This window comes from Lutjanus erythropterus, chromosome 23, assembly GCF_056507025.1.
Source record: "Lutjanus erythropterus isolate fLutEry1 chromosome 23, fLutEry1.hap2, whole genome shotgun sequence".
Taxonomy (NCBI): domain Eukaryota; kingdom Metazoa; phylum Chordata; class Actinopteri; order Lutjaniformes; family Lutjanidae; genus Lutjanus; species Lutjanus erythropterus.
This window is the reverse complement of record NC_139339.1, coordinates 2,384,049-2,400,401: the sequence shown is the minus strand read 5'-3', so window position 1 is coordinate 2,400,401 and position 16,353 is coordinate 2,384,049. Positions and strand designations below refer to the sequence as shown.

General features: G+C 35.0%; 3 protein-coding genes across 7 annotated transcripts; all 3 read left to right on the top strand.

The window, feature by feature from the left end:
• Positions 1-756: 756 nt before the first annotated feature.
• LOC146305302 (uncharacterized) lies at positions 757-4,274 on the top strand. Its single transcript, XM_084712940.1, has 3 exons — positions 757-1,524; positions 2,229-2,354; positions 3,755-4,274. The coding sequence occupies exons 1-3, from the start codon at positions 1,426-1,428 to the stop codon at positions 3,836-3,838; spliced, it is 309 nt and encodes a 102-aa protein (XP_084569066.1). The 5' UTR covers positions 757-1,425; the 3' UTR covers positions 3,839-4,274.
• Positions 4,275-4,347: 73 nt separating this feature from the next.
• On the top strand, positions 4,348-10,633 carry LOC146305301 (uncharacterized). Of its 5 annotated transcripts, none has more exons than XM_084712918.1 (9): positions 4,356-4,577; positions 4,819-4,893; positions 7,059-7,133; positions 7,273-7,347; positions 7,737-7,811; positions 8,845-8,907; positions 9,046-9,078; positions 9,612-9,651; positions 10,212-10,633. In XM_084712918.1, exons 1-9 carry the CDS (start codon positions 4,464-4,466, stop codon positions 10,241-10,243), a joined length of 582 nt encoding a protein of 193 aa, XP_084569044.1. In that variant the 5' UTR covers positions 4,356-4,463; the 3' UTR covers positions 10,244-10,633. The 5 variants fall into 5 exon arrangements, with proteins under 5 accessions (XP_084569047.1, XP_084569044.1, XP_084569043.1 ...); XM_084712917.1 differs by having other exon boundaries at positions 4,357-4,577; positions 10,209-10,633; XM_084712921.1 differs by lacking the exon at positions 7,059-7,133 and having other exon boundaries at positions 4,348-4,577; positions 10,209-10,633.
• A 191-nt stretch (positions 10,634-10,824) lies between these two features.
• On the top strand, positions 10,825-16,236 carry LOC146305300 (uncharacterized). The gene is made up of 5 exons (XM_084713075.1): positions 10,825-10,937; positions 12,689-13,002; positions 13,596-13,844; positions 14,236-14,349; positions 15,553-16,236. The coding sequence occupies exons 1-5, from the start codon at positions 10,825-10,827 to the stop codon at positions 15,615-15,617; spliced, it is 855 nt and encodes a 284-aa protein (XP_084569201.1). The 3' UTR covers positions 15,618-16,236.
• Positions 16,237-16,353: the final 117 nt, after the last annotated feature.

Genomic DNA, 16,353 nt, shown 5'->3' with positions numbered 1-16,353 from the left:
ATTTTGTTTCCACCCACCTATTTGTTTATTTTTAGTTTTAAATTTCATAATTCTTATTTAATTGTATCTAAAGTTTATTCATATTTAAAACAACATTAATCACACAAAGAGTCAGAGTGTGAAACTGTTAGTTTTCTTCTATTAGAGTTTCTATTTGACAGAAAGTAGTTCCAGTAGATTGTGAAGTTCTTACAGTTGATTCTACTGCAGACAGAAATTAGTTCCTACATGAAACTGCTCACAACAAAGTCTGTGGATTATTTTGAGAAACCAGGTCATGATCTCTGGAAAGAGATGCTGCTGTTGAAAACACATTTGAAAAAAAAAATATTTCTTTGGTACCTTGATCTCCACAGAACTAATATAATCTAGTTCCATTATACTGGAGAGAAGGCAGACATGTGTTCAGCTGATATCTCCAAAACTCTGCAGCTCACACCAAAACAGTACAGATGGATAAATATCACTAAAGAACAGAGTTAAAATATGTAGCTTTGATTTTGGGGTGAACTGTCCCTTTAACATGAAGAGTTCACCTCTCTGATATAATTGAATTAAAATGCTGAACAAATCAGACCCTGGAGTTCCTTCCTGTCATGTCTTATTGTTTGTTCTCACTTTAATAAGAAAAAAGTTCACTGATCTTCTGTCTTTATCTTCTCTTTCATCATGAAGCTCACAGAGAAGGAGACGAGAGAGAAGGAGCTGCAAACACAGCTGGACGCCAAGATAACAGAGGTTCATTTTTTAATGATGTTGATTTGTGTTTACAGCCACTTATTTGTTTTAAGTTGAGTAAATGTCATAATCATGACTTTATCTTATCTTGAGTCTGTTTAAATGTAAACAACATAAAGTTGCTCTCAGGTGGATAAACTGACAGCTGAAGTCAAGAAGATCACAGAGGAGAAGCTGTTTGTCTTTAGTTTCTAATCTCACAGTTATTTTTATTTTATCTACAACTTATTCACATTTAGAACATTAATTTACACGACTTCATCTTGATTTTGAAGCAGTTTTATTACATCAAATATGAATATAATAATAATATATGATATATGTTTTCAGGTTCATGCATGTATAAATATATATTTCCTCATGATGCCAAAAATTCAGTAACAGACAGAGTATGATGTCCTTCATAGTGATGTTGGAACAAATTAACAGTCCAGTCTGATTTATCCAGTTGACTGAATGAAGAAAAACAGTGAGATTCTCTGCTGATCTCTGATCAGTTTTCTCCACTGACTCACACACAAACACAGAACTGTGACTTTGAAAGATCCAAATAGAAAACTGATGCTTTTCTTTAACATGAATAATTCAACTCTCTGTTATAGTTTCATTAAAACTCTGCAAAAATAAAAGCCAGGTTACCTTCCTGTCATGTCTTATTGTTTATTTTAACCCACATTCTTTAATCAGATGAAAGTTTCTCATCTTCTGTCTTTATTTTCTGTCATCATGAAGCTCAAAGAGGAGAAGATGAAGAGTGAGAAGGAGCTGGAGGACAAGACAAAAGAGGTTCATCTTTGACTGATATTGAATTTTGTTTGTAGCTGCCAGTTTGTAAAAAAGAAATTCTAGCTAACTATTCTGTCATCATGAAGCTGACAGAGGAGATGAAGTGGAGTGAGAAAGTCTGGCAGCAGCTGAAAAATGATATTACTTGTTTATTGACATTGAGTTTTGTTTACAAACACCTATTTGTTTGTTTTTGAATTGAATAAATCTAACAATTACTGCTTTATTTGATCTGAAGAGTATTTAATGTACAATATCATAAATCACACAAGGAGTCAAAGTGTTTAAATATTAAAAAGTTAAATTGAAGCCAGTGGGGTTTTGAAAACTTTGTCTTTATTTCTTCTCTTCTGACCTCAAAACATTAAAGTATTCAAGTTGAATCTTTTCTGTTTGACACAAACTGAACTTCACACTCAGTGAAAATACAGAAATGACTCCTAGGCACTTTTATTACTCCTAAAAATAATTAAATAAGATCTAATCAACATACAGGAAGTGATAGGAAACAAAGACAGAAGTGTGACTTTGCTCCATCTAAAGGTCCAACTATCAAACTGCTGGTTTTCTATAGTTCATTTCTCTGTTATACTTGAACAGTTAAGATGCAGCACAAATCAGATCATATTGTTCCTTCATGTCATGTCTTATTTATTTTAACTCGCATTTAAGAAGATCTGTCTTTATATTGTCTCTCCTCTCAGGTCATTAGACTGACAGCTGAAGTCAAGACACTCAAAGAGGAGAAGGAGAACAAAGGAAAACAGCTGGTGGAAAAGAACCAAGAGAACCAAGAGCTGCAGGAAAAGAACCAAGAGCTGCAGAAAAAGGTAAAAGTAAACAGTTGTAAACAGAAAAATAAACACTCACGTACCTGCAGACTGACACTGTAACACCAGCCCGGTCACACTCCCAGCTCATCACATACTGTTGAACTGTCCATGTCCCTCTGGTTGTCCTCTGTGACGGACACAGATGGTACCTGTTCACAGCTGAAAGGGACACTACAGACTTTTCAAGTGACTTCAGTTTAAACTGATCTGCAGCTGTATGAGACTCCCTGGACTCACAGGAACATAATGTTCTTGTTGTGAGTCGCTTCAGTGATGTCATGTGACATAAAATAGTCACGCTAATCCCAACTATGGTTTTATCCTAAATCTAATCTAGTAGTTTTAGAGCATAAACCCTAACAAACTTGCCACCGTTTCACAGCATCATCATCACGTGTTAAAGACCACATCAGATGTTGCAGCTGCAGCATCAGACACCGACGGGCGAGAACAATTTGTTTACATGTGATGAGTCGGGATGAGACAAATAAGCAAAACAGTAAATCTAATTTTTATATAAATATGATAAAGATGACATTTTGTTGATGAACTTTTTCAAGCTAAACATTATTTGTTTTGTTGAATTCTCTTGACATTGTTTACTGTGAGATTCTTTTTCTTTACTGCAGATGTTTACTGAAGCCACAAAGTAGCTGTGCAGGAGTAAAATAATTTAATGTTTCATAACAGCAAGCTGAGACCAAAATGATCAAACTAACTGACTCACAGTGTGGTCATGTTATACATTAAAATGACCAAACTATGTTTGTCATTTGTTGTTGAAAGTTAGTTGCATATAAATGTCATTTACAGACAGAACTGAAACATGATTTCTGCAGCAGCATGAAGCTGTAAGGACAGACTGTCCCTGTGAAGAAAACTGCTTTCTTCTATTAGACTTTCTATTTGAAAGAAAGTAGTTCCAGTAGATTGTGAAGTTCTCACAGTAGATTCTACTGGAGAGAGAAAGTAGTTCCTGCATGAAACTGCTCACAACAAAGTCTGTGAATCATTTTGAGCAACCAGGTCATGACGTCTGGAAAGAGATGCTGCTGTTGAATTTTTGAAATGTATTTCTTTGGTACCTTGATCTCCACAGGACTAATATAATCTAGTTCCATTATACTGGAGAGAAGGCAGACATGTGTTCAGCTGATATCTCCAAAACTCTGCAGCTCACACCAAAACAGTACAGATGGATAAATATCACTGAAGGCCAGGGTTAAAATATGTAGCTTTGATTTTGGGGTGAACTGTCCCTTTAACATTATATTTGAATTAAAATGCAGGAGAAATCAGACCCTGGAGTTCCTTCCTGTCATGTCTTATTGTTTGTTCTCACTTTAATAAGAAAAACGTCTTTATCTTCTGTCTTTATCTTCTCTTTCATCATGAAGCTCACAGACGAGAAGGAGACGAGTAAGAGGCTGGAGGATCTAAAAACACAGCTGGAGGCTCAGATAACAAAGGTTCATCTTTGACTGATATTGATTTTTGTTTACAGCCACTTATTTGTTTTAAGTTGAGTAAATCTCTATCTATAGTTTCATTAAAACGCTGCAAAAATCAAAGCCAGTTTACCTTCCTGTCATGTCTTATTGTTTATTTTAACCCACATTCTTTAATCAGATGAAAGTTTCTCATCTTCTGTCTTTATTTTCTCTCATCATGAAGCTCAAAGACGAGAAGAAGAAGAGTGAGGAGGAGCTGGAGGACAAGACAAAAGAGGTTCATCTTTGACTGATATTGATTTTTGTTTACACCCACCTATTTGTTTATTTTTAGTTTTAAATCTCATAATTACTGTTTATTTGATCTAAAGCTTATTCATATTTAAAACAACATTAAAATAACATAACATTAACATAAACAGTCAGAATGTTTTAAGGTGAATTAAACTGGAATCACTGAGTTTTGTTGACTTTGGCTTTACTTCTTTTTATTTTTAAAGTAGTTTTATTTCATCATAATATCAATGAAATATTTAATGTTTATATGTTTTAAGGTCTGTGCATGTATAAATATATATTCCTTTAGATGGATAAAATTCAGTCATGATATCTCATCCCTCTTTATACCATAACAGAGTTTACTGACTGAAATAAAATGTCTCTCATCATCTGTCCTCCCTCCCAGCTGGAGAATCTGATCTCAGACCAGAAACAGAAGAAAGAGAAAGCTGAGAAAGACCTGAATGAACTGAGGACCAAAAACCAGCAGGTTCATCTTTTCATACAAATCATTTTTGTTTTTGTTTTTTGTTTATGTTATTTTAATTTTTTTTAATCTTCTCTACAGGACATAGATTTTTTTCTGGGATCAAAGATCATGAAACTGTTCTTGACAGTGTTTCTTTGGCACCAATCAGATCACAGAGTGGCTTCCTGTTCATTTTCAGTCACATCCTTTAATAAGAGAGAAGTTTTCTCATCTTCTGTCTTTATTTTCTCTCATCATGAAGCTCACAGACGAGAAGCAGAGAGTTGAAAACGAGAGGCAGACGCTGCAAACGAAGCTGGAGGACAAGGAAAGAGAGGTCAATCTTTAATTGATAGTGATTTTTATTACACGTTTGTTTTTACTTTTAAATGTCACATTTCTGCTTTATTTTATCTGAAGTTTATTTTAGTGTATAACAACATAATGCACACAGAGGGTCAAAGGATTTTAAATGTGAAGTGTTGGGTAAAAAAATTATATTGACTGTATTGTAAAAAACTACAAAATGACACCAACATGGAACCAACAACCACTGATGCAAACTAACTGTCTGCTTTCACTTTAACTGGAAACAGTGAAGAAAAATAACATTTATTCTCATCCAGTATTTTAATCCATGTTTCCCAGCAGACCTCATGAGAGCAGATTTCTGATCCTTTACAAAGGTAGAAAAAATATAATATAATATATAATAATAACTAACAGTACAGTCACATTCTTCCAGGTTGTAGTTATGGTAGCTACATATACAGAAATCAACAAATGTTCAACACAGTGTGTCATATTAAAAAATAAAATAGAGAAGAACAACAACAAGGTTTAACACAAAAACACAATTTACAGACACATTCAGATAAAACTTCATGTTTACTTCAATCAATAAAAAGCAGAGAGACAAAAACAGGTGAATTAAAATGCAGCACAAATCAGTCCATGGAGCAACTTCCTGTCCCGTCTCACTGTTTATTTTAACTCACATTTAATGAGAGAAAAAGTCTCATCTTCTGTCTTCATCTTCTCTTTCATCATGAAGCTCACAGAGGAGAAGAAGAAGAGAGAGAGGGAGCTGGAGACAAAGAACAAAGAGGTTCATCTTTTATATGATACTGATTTTTGTTTTCAACTATTTGTTTTTAGTCTCCAATCTCACAATATTTGCTCTATTTAAATTGAAGCATATTTAAATGTATATTTCATCTTCTGTGTTTATTTTCTCTCATCATGAAGCTCACAGAGGAGAAGAAGTGGAGAGAGAAGGAGCTGGAGGATGTAAAAACACAGCTGGAGGCTCAGATAAAACAGGTTCATCTTTTAATCATACTAATTTTTGTTTACAGCCACTTATTTGTTTTAAGTTGAGTAAATCTCATAATCATGACTTTATCTTATCTTGAGTCTGTTTAAATGTATAGAAGAGAAAGACCTGAAGGAACTGATGATCAAGAACCAGGAGGTTCTTCTTTTCACACAAATCATTTTTGTTTTTTTTGTTTATGTTATTTTTATTTTTTAATCTTCTCCACAGGACATTGATTTATTTCTGGGATCAAAGATCATGAAACTGTTCTTGACAGTGTTTCTTTGGCACCAATCAGATCACAGAGTGGCTTCCTGTTCATTTTCAGTCACATACTTTAATAAGAGAGAAGTTTTCTCATCTTCTGTCTTTATTTTCTCTCATCATGAAGCTCAGAGACGAGAAGCAGAGAGTTGAAAACGAGAGGCAGACGCTGCAAACGAAGCTGGAGGACAAGGAAAGAGAGGTCAATGTTTAATTGATAGTGATTTTTATTATGTTTGTTTGTTTTTACTTTTAAATGTCACATTTCTGCTTTATTTTTATCTGAAGTTTATTTTAGTGTATAACAACATAATGCACACAGAGGGTCAAAGGATTTTAAATGTGAAGTGTTGGGTAAAAAAAATTATATTGACTGTACTGTAAAAAACTACAAAATGACACCAACATGGAACCAACAACCACTGATGCAAACTAACTGTCTGCTTTCACTTTAACTGGAAACAGTGAAGAAAAATAACATTTATTCTCATCCAGTATTTTAATCCATGTTTCCCAGCAGACCTCATGAGAGCAGATTTCTGATCCTTTACAAAGGTAGAAAAAATATAATATAATATATAATAATAACTAACAGTACAGTCACATTCTTCCAGGTTGTAGTTATGGTAGCTACATATACAGAAATCAAATGTTCAACACAGTGTGTCATATTAAAAAAAGAAATAGAGAAGAACAACAACAAGTTTTAACCCAAAAACACAATTTACAGACACATTCAGATAAAACTTCATGTTTACTTCAATCAATAAAAAGTAGAGAGACAAAAACAGGTGAATTAAAATGCAGCACAAATCAGTCCATGGAGCAACTTCCTGTCCCGTCTCACTGTTTATTTTAACTCACATTTAATGGAAGAAAAAGTCTCATCTTCTGTCTTCATCTTCTCTTTCATCATGAAGCTCACAGAGGAGAAGACGAGGAGAGAGAACGAGTGGAAGAAACTGCAAACAGAGCTGGAGACAAAGAACAAAGAGGTTAATCTTTTATATGATACTGATTTTTGTTTTCAACTATTTGTTTTTAGTCTCCAATCTCACAATATTTGCTCTATTTTATTAAAGCATATTAAAATGTATATTTCATCTTCTGTGTTTATGTTCTCTCATCATGAAGCTCACAGAGGAGAAGAAGAGGAGAGAAAAGGAGCTGAAGGATCTAAAAACACAGCTGGAGGCTCAGATAAAACAGGTTCATCTTTTAATCATACTAATGTTTGTTTACAGCCACTTATTTGTTTTAAGTTGAGTAAATCTCATAATCATGACTTTATCTTATCTTGAGTCTGTTTAAATGTATAGAAGAGAAAGACCTGAAGGAACTGATCAAGAACCAGCAGGTTCTTCTTTTCACACAAATCATTTTTGGGTTTTTTTTGTTTATGTTATTTTTATTTTTTTAATCTTCTCTACAGGACATTGATTTTTTTTCTGGGATCAAAGACCAGGAAACTGTTCTTGACAGTGTTTCTTTAGCACCAATCAAATCACAGAGTGGCTTCCTGTTCATTTTCAGTCACATCCTTTAATAAGAGAGAAGTTTTCTCATCTTCTGTCTTCATCTTCTCTCTCATCATGAAGCTCACAGACGAGAAGCAGAGAGTTGAAAACGAGAGGCAGACGCTGCAAACGAAGCTGGAGGACAAGGAAAGAGAGGTCAATCTTTCATTGATAGTGATTTTTATTATGTTTGTTTTTACTTTTAAATGTCACATTTCTGCTTTACTTTATCTGAAGTTTATTTTAGTGTATAACAACATAATGCACACAGAGGGTCAAAGGATTTTAAATGTGAAGTGTTGGGTAAAAAAATTATATTGACTGCACTGTAAAAAACTACAACATGACACCAACATGGAACCAACAACCACTGATGCAAACTAACTGTCTGCTTTCACTTTAAATGGAAACAGTGAAGAAAAATAACATTTATTCTCATCCAGTATTTTAATCCATGTTTCCCAGCAGACCTCATGAGAGCAGGTTTCTGATCCTTTACAAAGGTAGAAAAAATATAAAATAATATATAATAATAACTAACAGTACAGTCACATTCTTCCAGGTTGTAGTTATGGTAGCTACATATACAGAAATCAACAAATGTTCAACACAGTGTGTCATATTAAAAAAAAAATAGAGAAGAAGAACAACAAGTTTTAACCCAAAAACACAATTTACAGACACATTCAGATAAAACTTCATGTTTACTGACATCAGTAAATAAACAAGAGTCAGATAACAGATGAATTCAAATCAAAGCATGCACCATTTTTAAATGTATAATAACATGAAGCTCCCTTCAGGTGGATAGTTTGACAGCTGATGTCAAGAAGCTCACAGAGGAGAAGAAGACAAATGAGAACCAGCTGAAGCAGCTGCAAAAGAAGCTGGAGAACAAGGAAACAGAGGTAAATATGTTATTGATATTGTTATTTATCACAACCCACCTGTTTGTTTATTTTTACTTTTAAATGTCACATTTCTGCTTTACTTTATCTGAAGTTTATTTTAGTGTATAACAACATAATGCACACAGTAAAAAGCAGAGAGACAAAAACAGGTGAATTAAAATGCAGCACAAATCAGTCCATGGAGCAACTTCCTGTCCCGTCTCACTGTTTATTTTAACTCACATTTAATGGGAGAAAAAGTCTCTCATCTTCTGTCTTCATCTTCTCTTTCATCTCAGGTCTTTAGACTGACAGAGGAGAAGAAGAAGAGAGAGAAGGAGCTGGAGACAAAGAACAAAGAGGTTCATCTTTTATATGATACAGATTTTTGTTTTCAACTATTTGTTTTTAGTCTCCAATCTCACAATATTTGCTCTATTTTATTAAAGCATATTAAACGTATATTTCATCTTCTGTGTTTATTTTCTCTCATCATGAAGCTCACAGAGGAGAAGAAGAAGCTACAAAAAGAGGTAAAGACCAAGAAAAAAAGTTTTTATTGATATTTGTTCACACCCACATATTTTTTTATGTTAGATCTTACAATTATTGTTTTATTTTATATGAAGCTTATTTAATATATTATAAAGTAACAGAAAGCACACAAAATGTTTTAAAATTGTATACTTGGATCAAGTGGATTTTCTTGACTTTGAGTGGTAAATATTCTGTTTGACATCAACTGAACTTCACATTTAATGAAAATACAGAACTGAGTATGAAGCAGTTTTATTAAACCAAGAAATTAAATGAATTATGAAGAAATAAAATGAATGAACCTGTTGCAAACAAGTTACCATCTCAACTAAAAAGGTGATGCAGACATTGTTATCTTGTTTCTGGTTTTCTTTCACATGAATAAATCATCTCTGTTATACTTGAATTAAAATCCTGCACAAATCAGACCATGGAGAACCTTTTCTGTCACGTGTTCTTATTTATTTCAACTAATAAGAGAAATGGTCTCATCTTTTGTCTTTATCTTTTCTTTCATCGGGTCGAGAAGCTCACAGAGGAGAAGAAGAAGAATGATGGAGCAGCTGCAGGTTCATCTTTTTTTAATATCACTATTTTTTCCCTGCACCTCTTTTTCTGTAGTTTTAAATCTCATAATCACCGCTCTGTTTTATTTGAAGTTTAGTTAAATATGTAACAACATTAACCACATGAAGGGTTTTAAAGCCATCTGTTTATTTTGACTTTGGCTTTATTTTATCATAGTTTGAGATTCCACAGACTCCACTGTGGGAACATCGAAATACATACAACATAAAGAAGCATCACTGTACTGAGTATTGATTGTCCAGATTTAATATTTAATCTAAAATGAAAGATTTGTCTTGTCAAGAAACTATAAGAGACAAGTCAAATGTTTTAACTTCTGTGTTTGAGACAGAAGTTCAACAGTTTAGGTTCAGTTTCTTCCTGCAGTCAAACACTGGAAAGATCAACATCCACCTGTCTGTTTGTTAGCTGGAGAAATCTGAGAGGAACACACACACACACACACACACACACACACACACACACACACACTGAAACTGTATATAAAATGTATAGTTGGTCTCAATTAACTAATCTGTGTATCTTGTCTCCCTGTCAGAAGCAGCAGCAGGAAGAACTGAAGTCCATGAGTGAAAGTTAAACTGCAGAGCTGTGATCCAAACATGGAACAGGAACAACACGACTCAGACCTTCCTGCAAAAACACATAATGTAGTAATGCAGTAAACATGAAGTCACATCACTTTTTCAACAAAATAAAACCATGTTTTGTTTGAAATGTGTTTTTTTATTTGTGAAGCTGCATTTGTTTTATAGCTACTGTACACAATATTATACAGAAAAAAATCTTAATTGTTGCATCAAAACATCATTGTGAAATTTCAAACACTGAACTGTTATAAAGTGTAAAATAAATATAACTTGATATAATGTGAGTTCGTGCAAGTTGACAACATGTATTTTGTCATTAAGTGATTTTAAGTTTTTGTCCGTTGAGGTGAAAAATAAATCAACATTTACAGCAGTCATGTCACAGTTTTCTTCTGGACAGAGTTTCTGGCTCGGTGGTTTTGTAAAGATTGATTTTGTCATAATTAACAGTGTAGATATATTTTGCTTTTCTGCATTTTGTATTGTCTGTAATTCAATTTATGTTGTCAATTTAAGATTTTTTGCTCCATTTTCTGTAATAAAAACATGAAAAGTCATTGATACATGCTGAAATTCAACCTGAGCCGCTGCTGTAAACCTCAGTTCATGAGGAACAGACTCTACCAGCTGAGCTACACTGTAAAAACTAAAAAGTTGAGACAATTCAAAAAATCAAGGTAACTAACTACTATTGACTTTTGAGTTCTGAGCTTAACTAATGTTTGAAATGAACTAAAAGACTTTTGCCAGCCTTTAATCTTAAGTGGAGATGATTTACTTTTCTTTACTTTTAGGTAAACTTGAATCTTTAATTTTTAGAAACTCAGAAAAATAAAAATGAAAGTAACAGTGACCTGTGAACTTTATTTTTCATCTCAACAAAAGATTAGTAGTCGGTAACTTTTTCAAAACGTCCATTTGGACTCTTGGATGAACTGATAAACTTTTGGTTTTCAAAGGTCAAAGGTCACCTCAGTAAACAAACTTGAGGCCACAGATGTGTTTGTTTCAGCCAAGTAAGCTGTTGACCGTCTTGTGTTGATGGATCTACTGCACCACAGACTTTGTAAAAGTGAAAGTGTTGTCACCGTATTTTGAATGACTTTTAGCTTCTAAAATCAATCATTAATGAATTTAACTTGTGACTAATCATCATGTGACACGTTACTCATGCTGGTGTGATACTTCTATCAATCAGAACAGGGGTCTTCAAAGCCTCCCCATCAGTTTGCTTTCAGTTCTGTTAGTCATGATTGTGGAATTTGACCTCCTGTTACCCTGATAAAGGAGGCACGACCAAGAAAATCAGGGACTATTTAACCATATTTGACCTGCAACATCTCCTGGGCACAAATACAGACGGTCTGTGACACACAAAGATCAACAGGGATTCAACATAAAAAACAAAAGTCAGGTCATCAGTAAAGTAAAGGGTTGGAAAAAAAAAAAAAAACTTGTGACATTTGAGGTGTAGAAGAAGAAGAGGACAGGAAGCTGTGGCTTCAGTTTTACCTCATAGGTGTGACTCAGTCCCCCAACCAGTCAGTCAGTCGGGCTTTCAGCTTCCGAGCAGCATGGAGATCACAACGCTTTGCGCTGTTGTTGGTGAGTACTGAATGAGTTTGTTTTTGGTCTGAAATGTTATTTCCATCCTTGTTTCTGAGTGATTTTATTGTTCATATCCACCTCTGGACTGACAGTCTGGACAGATGAAGAAATAAGACCTGATCTTCTAATGAAAACTGGTTTTAAGTTTAACTTTAAAAATGTATTCTGATACGATTACTGATTACTTGTTAAAAAATCAGATAACCACATGTCCAGATATTTCTTCTTTTGTTGGTGCTGGTGTTTTTATTTTTGTACGCAGGCTGCAAGCGTCAGGTATTCTTAATGGAAAATAAACTCAACAAACATATTTCATATTTTCCAGTCGTTGTCGGCTGCAGAGGAGCAGGAAGCTCTGAGCAGCTTGAATCAAAATGACATCTGTAGAAACAAGGAAGCAGCCATTTTAAAAGTTTAAAGTTAAAACTCATTACAGTTTAAACTGAGGTTTGGTGCAACTGAATTCAATTTTCATTACAGTACATTTACATCACAACACAACAGTAGAACCACACAAATATCATGCAAATCGTCCATATTTTATTCTTAAAATCCTAAAAAAAAAAGACGTTGTAACTCCTTTCTACCTCTGTCTTCATCCTCAGCACCTCGCAATAGTCATTTTTATGATTTTGGTATTTATTTTTCGCTACATGTCTGTCTCACGTTATATCAAGATAAATTTAAGAATGTTATAGCAAGAACAAGTTTGTTGTAATTATTATTAAGTGAAAATATCTGTTATAAAAATGGAAATATCTTTTATTTACATGAAAATTTCTTGTTATAACATTAAAATATTTAAGATTTTCTGTTGCAGACAGAGTGAACATGTTTTAAATTTTTTCACTGTCTCTTTGTTTCTTGCAGCCGCTCTGAGCGTGATTCCCAACAGATCCCAGTTCTTCCAGTACGAGTCTGTGTCTCTGAGCTGTGGGCAGCAGAGAAACTCTCCTGACTGGAGAATTAAGAAGAACACATCTGTCCACACAAACCAAGAGTGTGTCCATACCAGGAATAAAAGAAATGAATCTGGATGCCACATTGATTCCCTTTACCCATTAGACTCTGGAGTGTACTGGTGTGAGTCTGCAGCAGGAGAGTGCAGAGATGCTGTCAACATCACTGTGACTGGTGGGTTTAAAGTTTAAAAACTGCTGTAGTCAAGTCACATGACTTCACTTTGACTCCAGTCAAATAATCAAATTCCTGATTGATTCAGATTAATCAGGAATGTGGTAACACGTCTTCTCTTCTAGTGGACAAAAGGTTGTAAACTACCCTTTAAAATGCCCTTTCAATCAGCAAAATGTGGTAAAATGTCCTCTAAAATACCATTCTAGTGGACAAAAAGTGGTAAATTGCCCTTTAAAGTACCCTTCAGTTTGACTAAATGTGGTAAAGTGCTCCTTATCCGTCACTACAAAAACACAAAGGTACACAAGTGTGTCTTTTTAGCTAAGTTGGTGATGGGCTAAACTTAAACTAGAAAGCTATAATCAAGTTTAAGCTGTGACTTGACTTCAAACTGATTATGCATTTCATTGAGAAGACATATTGTTACTGTTAAAGACTATGACTAGACTTGACTGGTTTAAATAGCACAGACTCGACTTGATGTTCATCATTAGCGCCACATTGACTTCAAACTTGCTTGTGACTTTTGTAAATGATCATCCTACATGAGCCACAAACTATGTCCATATCTTCGTCTGTCTGTCACCCAGGTCACGGTGTGATCCTGGAGAGTCCAGTTCTTCCTGTGATGGAGGGAGACAATGTGACTCTGCGCTGTTTAAGCACGACGACCTCATCCTCCACCCTCATGACCGACTTCTTTAAAGATGGACGTCTCATCAGGAGCAGCTCTACAGGAAACGTGACCATCCACAGTCTTTCTAAATCTGATGAAGGGGTCTACAAGTGCAGCATCTCTGGAGTTGGACAATCACCAGACAGCTGGCTGACTGTCAGAGGTGAGGGATGCATTTTAGTCCAAAGAATACGAAAAAAAATTAAATCAAAGTTTGTGGTCAGAATTAATATTGTGAGGACGAGATTTGAGGTGGCAAATACTCGAAGACACACCGCCGTAGTCTTAGCTCTGCACCACTAACAGTTATAGATTGATTAATGGATAGATGTCACGATATTATTGGTTGAAATTGGTCGGTTCTAAACTACAAAAGCACAAGTCAAGTGGCTGAAGGTTTTTTTTTTTTTGCATATTGTTAAAAGACACTTTTCCTTACCACTTTATCTTATCTTATACATCTAACCTGTGTTCAGCTGACAGCTGACAGGTGTCCTGACTGATCTTCTTGTTTCACTGCACTGAGGACAACCTGTGGTATTTCTGTTTTGAAGCAGGACGTCCTGGTACGTTTAACTACACCATTCTACACATTCTACTTCCTGTGGTGGTGGCGTCCCTCTTGCTGGTCTCTGTGATACTGGTCTATCTCTGGAGGAACGACAAAGGTCAGCATGTTTTCACGTTAAAGGAAATTACCTACTCCTCTAAAGTAACTGTCAGTCTGTGAGTTTTAAAAGTAGCATCACAAAAGGGCACATCCAAAATGTATTTTTAATGATAATAACAAAGAATTACAATTAATTATTGCATTATTTTTATTATCTAACATAATGATTCTGTAACAACTGCTGTGGCGAAGTTCAAATCAACCCCACAGTTGTTTTTTTCACCGGTGTCACCAGCACAAACATACACACGAGCACACAAACGTTATTGTGTTGATTTCCCTAATAAATGTGAAAAAGATGCGTGTGAACGTGCCAAATGTTTTTCACAGATGTTAAACTGCAGATCAAATAGAAATGTGAACCTCACAGATCACGCGGCGCTGAGAGGTCACATGATGTCTCACGTTTCAGACAATCACACGACCTCCTGCCGCTTGAAAGGTGACTCATCTGTGTTTTCTTGAACACCGCCCCCTTTTTTTCCTTTAAATGGAAGAACCTCTAATTAGATTACGAGTCTGATAAAAGAAGAAAAACTACATCTCGTTACGTCATTTTCCATCTTTTATATTTTTGTTTTGACTTTTTGATCTTTTTATGCCAATTTCACCTTGTTGTCTTTTTTGTCAAGTTACATCTTTTACATGTCTTTTATGTCTTTTTAGTTTGATTTTTTTCTTGTTATTTCTTTTTAGTCTGTTAGTTACACCTTTTATGTTATTTTTTTGTCTTGTTCCATCTTATTTTGTCTTTTTCATCTTCTTGATGATTTGCCGTCTTGTTCTGTCTGTCTGGTTAATTCAGATGTTACCCGTGACACCGTCTGAATCAAAAGATGCTTCTCAGTAAAAGACACACAACGCTGTAAAGAGCAAAAAGACACAGTCTTTGTCTGTGGTTACTTGAGCCAACAGGATGTGGTGAGAGCAGAAACTCGTATCACTTAAATTTCTTGCTTAAAGAAAGACAGCAGGCTGCAGAGATGACAGACGTCTCAGGTATCTGATAAACACTTTTTCATCCAAAAGTATCAGCTGTTGGCTTCCAATAATCAGATAACTAAAAGCTGAGTGTTAGTATGTACAATTTTGGAGTTTATAGCAACTGCAGTGAAGATGTGGAACAGAGACAGTCGACTGTGTCAGTTGTCAGTGAACAGGTTCCTTTTTCTGATAATCTCCTCCCCTCTGTTTTTTTCAGGGGGGCCTTCAAGTTCGGCAAACTCTACTGTTGTGTACACCGCTGGTGTTCGGTGTGAAGGCTGAAACTCGACACCTGCTCAAGTGAATGGCCAAGAAACTCATCAACCTTTTAACTTCACCTTTAAAGTTTTTAAAGAAAACAGGATTTTTCATTGCTATCATTTCTCAGGGATCTGTGTACTTTTATATTTTATCATTTTGACTGAGCTTGAGTGCTAAAAATATTTTGCTTCTCAGTGGAATACCCTCCAGGTGCACCTCTCCCTTTACTGATAAATCATATTTTGTTTGAATTTTTGTTATCCTGCGCACCTGAGCAGCATCAAGTGAAAAACTGCGCACATAACCAGTGAGGGGTTCGATTTCGAGCTGCCAGAAAACTGGGATATTCAAGTGTGATGCAGACTCACAGCTGAGACAAAGAGACAAACATGAGAAAGGGAGCCGTGAACCTCACAGCCAGGTGCTCTGGTTTCGCTCACCATCAAAACCATGTCCACTGCTCCTGATACCAGGACGGGTTAAATGCAGAGACTAAATCACTAAAATGATTAAAATATCTTTACAGAATGTGAAAGGTGGCTGAGAGACAAATCCTCTGTTATGGAAAGTCAGAAACACTTAAAGATGTTCAGCACATATAAATAAACTGCATCTTAACTTGTGTCTGATCTTTCACAAACTTATTTAAATCTGAATTTAATGTCTCCTGATAAATCAAGAATTTATGAATTCAAATATTGATCACATCAAATGTTTGACCGCTGAGAATAAGTGGCTCCGTATTGTAATCATACTT

Excerpts from the sequence above, each read along its gene's own strand:
- LOC146305302 (XM_084712940.1), top strand. The coding sequence starts at position 1,426 with ATGAAAGTTTCTCATCTTCTGTCTTTATTTTCTGTCATCATGAAGCTC. Across the intron at positions 1,525-2,228 it reads TGGAGGACAAGACAAAAGAG|GTCATTAGACTGACAGCTGA; the intron begins GTTCATCTTTGA and ends CTCTCCTCTCAG. Across the intron at positions 2,355-3,754 it reads ACCAAGAGCTGCAGAAAAAG|CTCACAGACGAGAAGGAGAC; the intron begins GTAAAAGTAAAC and ends TTCATCATGAAG.
- LOC146305301 (XM_084712917.1), top strand. The coding sequence starts at position 4,464 with ATGTCTCTCATCATCTGTCCTCCCTCCCAGCTGGAGAATCTGATCTCA. Across the intron at positions 7,134-7,272 it reads TGGAGACAAAGAACAAAGAG|CTCACAGAGGAGAAGAAGAG; the intron begins GTTAATCTTTTA and ends CTCATCATGAAG. Across the intron at positions 8,908-9,045 it reads TGGAGACAAAGAACAAAGAG|CTCACAGAGGAGAAGAAGAA; the intron begins GTTCATCTTTTA and ends CTCATCATGAAG.
- LOC146305300 (XM_084713075.1), top strand. The coding sequence starts at position 10,825 with ATGCTGAAATTCAACCTGAGCCGCTGCTGTAAACCTCAGTTCATGAGG. Across the intron at positions 10,938-12,688 it reads AGACAATTCAAAAAATCAAG|ACAGAGTGAACATGTTTTAA; the intron begins GTAACTAACTAC and ends TTTCTGTTGCAG. Across the intron at positions 14,350-15,552 it reads TCTCTGGAGGAACGACAAAG|GGGGGCCTTCAAGTTCGGCA; the intron begins GTCAGCATGTTT and ends TGTTTTTTTCAG.